Source organism: Perissodus microlepis, chromosome 3 (assembly GCF_051167445.1).
Source record: "Perissodus microlepis isolate ML-2025 ecotype Zambia chromosome 3, ASM5116744v1, whole genome shotgun sequence".
NCBI classification, from domain to species: domain Eukaryota; kingdom Metazoa; phylum Chordata; class Actinopteri; order Cichliformes; family Cichlidae; genus Perissodus; species Perissodus microlepis.
This window is the reverse complement of record NC_140463.1, coordinates 38,393,286-38,397,285: the sequence shown is the minus strand read 5'-3', so window position 1 is coordinate 38,397,285 and position 4,000 is coordinate 38,393,286. Positions and strand designations below refer to the sequence as shown.

General features: G+C 42.4%; 1 protein-coding gene across 1 annotated transcript; it reads left to right on the top strand.

Annotated features, from left to right (window-relative positions):
- Window positions 1-787: 787 nt before the first annotated feature.
- On the top strand, window positions 788-4,000 carry LOC146391390 (uncharacterized). Its single transcript, XM_084924343.1, has 3 exons — window positions 788-910; window positions 1,192-1,258; window positions 1,426-4,000. Exon 3 carries the CDS (start codon window positions 2,064-2,066, stop codon window positions 3,783-3,785), a length of 1,722 nt encoding a protein of 573 aa, XP_084780469.1. The 5' UTR covers window positions 788-910; window positions 1,192-1,258; window positions 1,426-2,063; the 3' UTR covers window positions 3,786-4,000.

Here is a 4,000-nt window from a genome sequence, read left to right as displayed (position 1 = left end):
TGTTTGTTTTTGACTTGAAACACTAAATAAAAGTTTTACTACACATCTGTCTCTATTGTTTAATCAGCAGCTGTAATACTAAACTGTCCAAAATTTAAAAGTCTACATTTAGTAGATTTAGAGATATTTATTTCACCACTTTTAGTTAATGATACTTTATAAACCTATTCTGCTGTTTAACAAAGACAGTATCATCATGTTTAAAGCACTTTTAAATCTGACAGCAGCACTCAGTTCTCCTGCACATGTGTGATCTTGGAGTGAACTGAAGGTTCAGATGCATCTCTCAGGTCCTGTGTGGAGACTTTGCTGGACTTTGTCTGTCTGTTAAAGATGTGGTTTTCAGATGCTATTCAGCTGGTGTAGATAGTGGGGGTTTAGGTCTGAAACATCTTCTTTTGTCCTCCATTCATCCAGTTTCATGAGATAACTTTTTGGTACAAGGACTGGACTGAAAATGACTGAAAAGAGAAACTTTGAAAGAGTTTTAGAAGCCTGGAGGAAAAGCAGTGCTTGTTTAATCAAATGTAATAATACACATTGTTTAAATGTCCCAAAGTAAAGTGTAACCCTGGAGAGTTACTAAGGGTTTTAGTGTGGTATGAGTGATGTTAGTATTTTGAGTTCACTGTTAAGTTTTATTAAGTTAAATTATTTTGTTGAGAATTAATAAAATAGAAGATGTCTATAATGTCCTGATGGTCCTTGAAGTATACAGGGGGAATTACCGCCTCCTGCCGTTCACTGCGTAGCAGCTACGGATATCAGGAGAGAGGGAGTGGAAGAAAGGTCCGGTTTTTCCAAGTGGAAAACGTGGTTGTTTTATTCAGTCGGATTGTACGGTGGAAATAAACTATCTGGAAATTGTTGTTAACCAGAAAGGAGTTTGTAACTGCTTGGATTCTTCTGGGTGAGTTAATTTGTTGTGAACAAGAATATTGTGAGTTTAAGCCACTAACGATGACATGCTAGCGGCTATCGCGGCTATTGCTATTAGCCATGTGGCTGTACATGTGTGATTGTAAGGATTTAACTGTATGTTAGAGTTTGTTAGCTTCCTATGACGATGCATGTAAAGATTGTAAGTTATATGTATGCTGTAGATGTTGATATGTTCTAATATCAATCCTTAATTGTGTTCATTGTGAGGTGAATACAGTTTAAAGAAAATGGGGTTATCTTTCTTTGTAGTTGTGCTACAACGCTTCACCATCGCCATTTTGAAGCTCCAGGGGAGCCCATTTTATTGGTTACTTTGGTAAGAAGTTATCATTGTCTATGTTTTGGAATATTCTGTCGTTCTTTCTGTATACTGGAAAGGTAAAATGCAGATTTGTTAGTATGTATGAACGAAACATAAGAAAGGATATATGTATAAATGACTAAATATAGATTTTTGAATGTTATTCTGACTGTGTTATACAGGTCAGGTTTTTTTACTTGGGAGTACAGTTCAGTGATGATCCAGTCCAAAGATGGCGAGCCACCCCTCCAGGATCCTTGAGATGATTGCTTTAAGAAGAGAACTAAATTCTTTGGACAAACCGTGAACTGTACAAACTCTACTTAAGTGGTAGGACAGATTTGCACGTCATTCCTCCTTTGCACATCCTGCAAAGAGAATCCTCATTGCTGGACTCACACTTAAGGGTGTCGGCTGACACGAGAGAGAGAGACTGAGTCAAATCCCCCGGGGTTGTGTGTGTTTTGTTTATTATTTTCCATGACTTGGGCCCAATTTTTCCTTTCATGTGCTGTTATTGTTCTCATTGTATGTATGTGAGATTCTTTAATTGTGAATACAAATTGATCAAACCAAGTTCTCAGAGCGTTTCATTAGTCATCCACTCTGCTCCAGTAGTCGAACCTCAGCTATTGGCCCAACACACAGGTAACCATTTAAATCTGTATCCCAAGTGTTGAAAGGGGTGTTACAGAAAATTGGCGAGCCAGTCAGGAGCAGGTGGCAGACTATTGACGCTTTGTTTTCATTTTTTTTTCTCCTTTTTGGGCAAAGGTTCTTATCTTCAGTCATTATAACAGTAATTTGCCAAATTGGTGACATGGAAGTAGTGACACGTGAGCTGGTAAAAATCCCTAACTCTGTCATGGTTGAAGGGTTAACCTGGACTGAGGTGGACAATGAAGTACAGAGCTATCTAGAGACTCATGGCTCTATTAACCGTGTCCTGCGTATAGATGAACCCAACTCAGAGTTCCATAACAATGCAATTGTTGAGTTCACTTTTGGTACCGCGCTGCAAACGCTTGCTCCTTTGTTGCCATTTAAATACAAAAGCCCCACACGGCCTGATGTGACTTTCCACGTGTGTGCACTTGCTAGTGTCTATACCCCTGTGGTTAGCCATAGTGCTACTGAGAGTTACATGTCTGAGTTGCAAAACATTGCTAAGTTAACAGGGAAGTCATTTCAGCTTCTTTTGCAAGATGAACTAACTAAGTTGAGCTCTACAGTTGCAGCCACAGTAGAAAATGCCCCTGTGGACAGGAGTTATCATGAGGGAAGTCAGGCACCTAATTTCACCTCGGCATCATTACCGCAAGGTGCAATGCAATCTAGAATTGCTCCTGATACCACTATTCAGGGTGCTGCACTACGCTCAGCTCCAGAGATACAAAACCTGACCAAAGAGCAACATCCGAGAATACCACCAGTGACGGTGAGTTCATGCCCAAATCTAAGCCCCAGTGATCTAAACCCCCCTGAGATACAAAAGGTCGTTGTGGAGCATATTGTGCGAAATGAGGAGGCACCGCCACACCATTATGCTGCCTCACGCCTTCGAGTCTTTTCAGGCCGATTGCCGCGGCCAAATAATGAAACGGATTATGAGACCTGGCGCTCTAGTGTGGAACTTCTTTTAACAGACCCAGCACTGTCTGATTTAAGTCGCTCCAGGAAGATTGTTGACAGCTTGTTGCCCCCTGCTTCAGATTTCATTAGGCATCTTGATTCACAAGCTTTACCTTCTGCATATTTGCAGCTTCTTGACTCAGCTTACGGTGCTGTGGAGGATGGAGATGAGCTGTTTGCTAAGTTTATGGGTACTCTGCAGAATGCTGGTGAGAAACCATCAAACTACCTTCACAGACTCCAAGTTGTACTTAACACCGCTACAAGGAGAGGAGGGGCCTCTGCTGATGAGTTTGATAGGCAGTTGTTGAAGCAGTTTTGTAGAGGCTGCTGGGATGACTCCTTAATAGCAGAGCTCCAGCTTGAACAAAAAATTAAAAACCCTCCTTGTTTTGCTGAATTATTGCTCCTATTGCGTACTGAGGAAGACAAGCATGCTAACAAGGCAGTACGTATGAAAAAGCACCTTGGTACTTCCAGACAACAGCCAGCCCCACCCAAACAGCATGTTTGGTCCCAACTGCAAACTGCCCGTGTTTGCTCTGAGTCTAAGGCTGTAGCAGAAACCAATCTCCTGAAGAAACAAGTTATTGAGTTACAGGCTCAAATGGCTCAGTTAACCCCCCACAGGAAAAGCAGGGGTAAGAACGCAAACTCAAATGCAAAGGTAACTGTGCAGACCAATCCTGTTCCTGAGCAGCCCTTGGCAGTGCCTGTTCCAGAGCACCAGCCACCTCACAGGCCACGCCCGTGGTACTGCTTTCGGTGTGGAGAGGATGGCCATGTAGCCTTGAGATGCAGTAATGAGGCTAACCCCGTGCTAGTAGCAGCAAAAAGGAAGCAATTTCAAAGAAAACGGCAGGAGTGGGAGACACAGAATGGCTCTGTGGACCCACACCATTTAAACTGACAGCAACTCCTGTTGTGGGACAGACAGGAGTTCAGTCTAACACTAGTCCCTCTACCTCCAAGCAAAAAGGCAAAAGACAGCCAAAAGGTCAGCCATGTGGGCTGCCACAGAGGTTAGTTGGAAGCAAATGCACTGCTGAAGTGTGTGTTGCAGAGAAAAGAGTAAACTGTCTTTTAGACTCTGGATCTCAAGTTACAACGATCCCATTGTCCTTC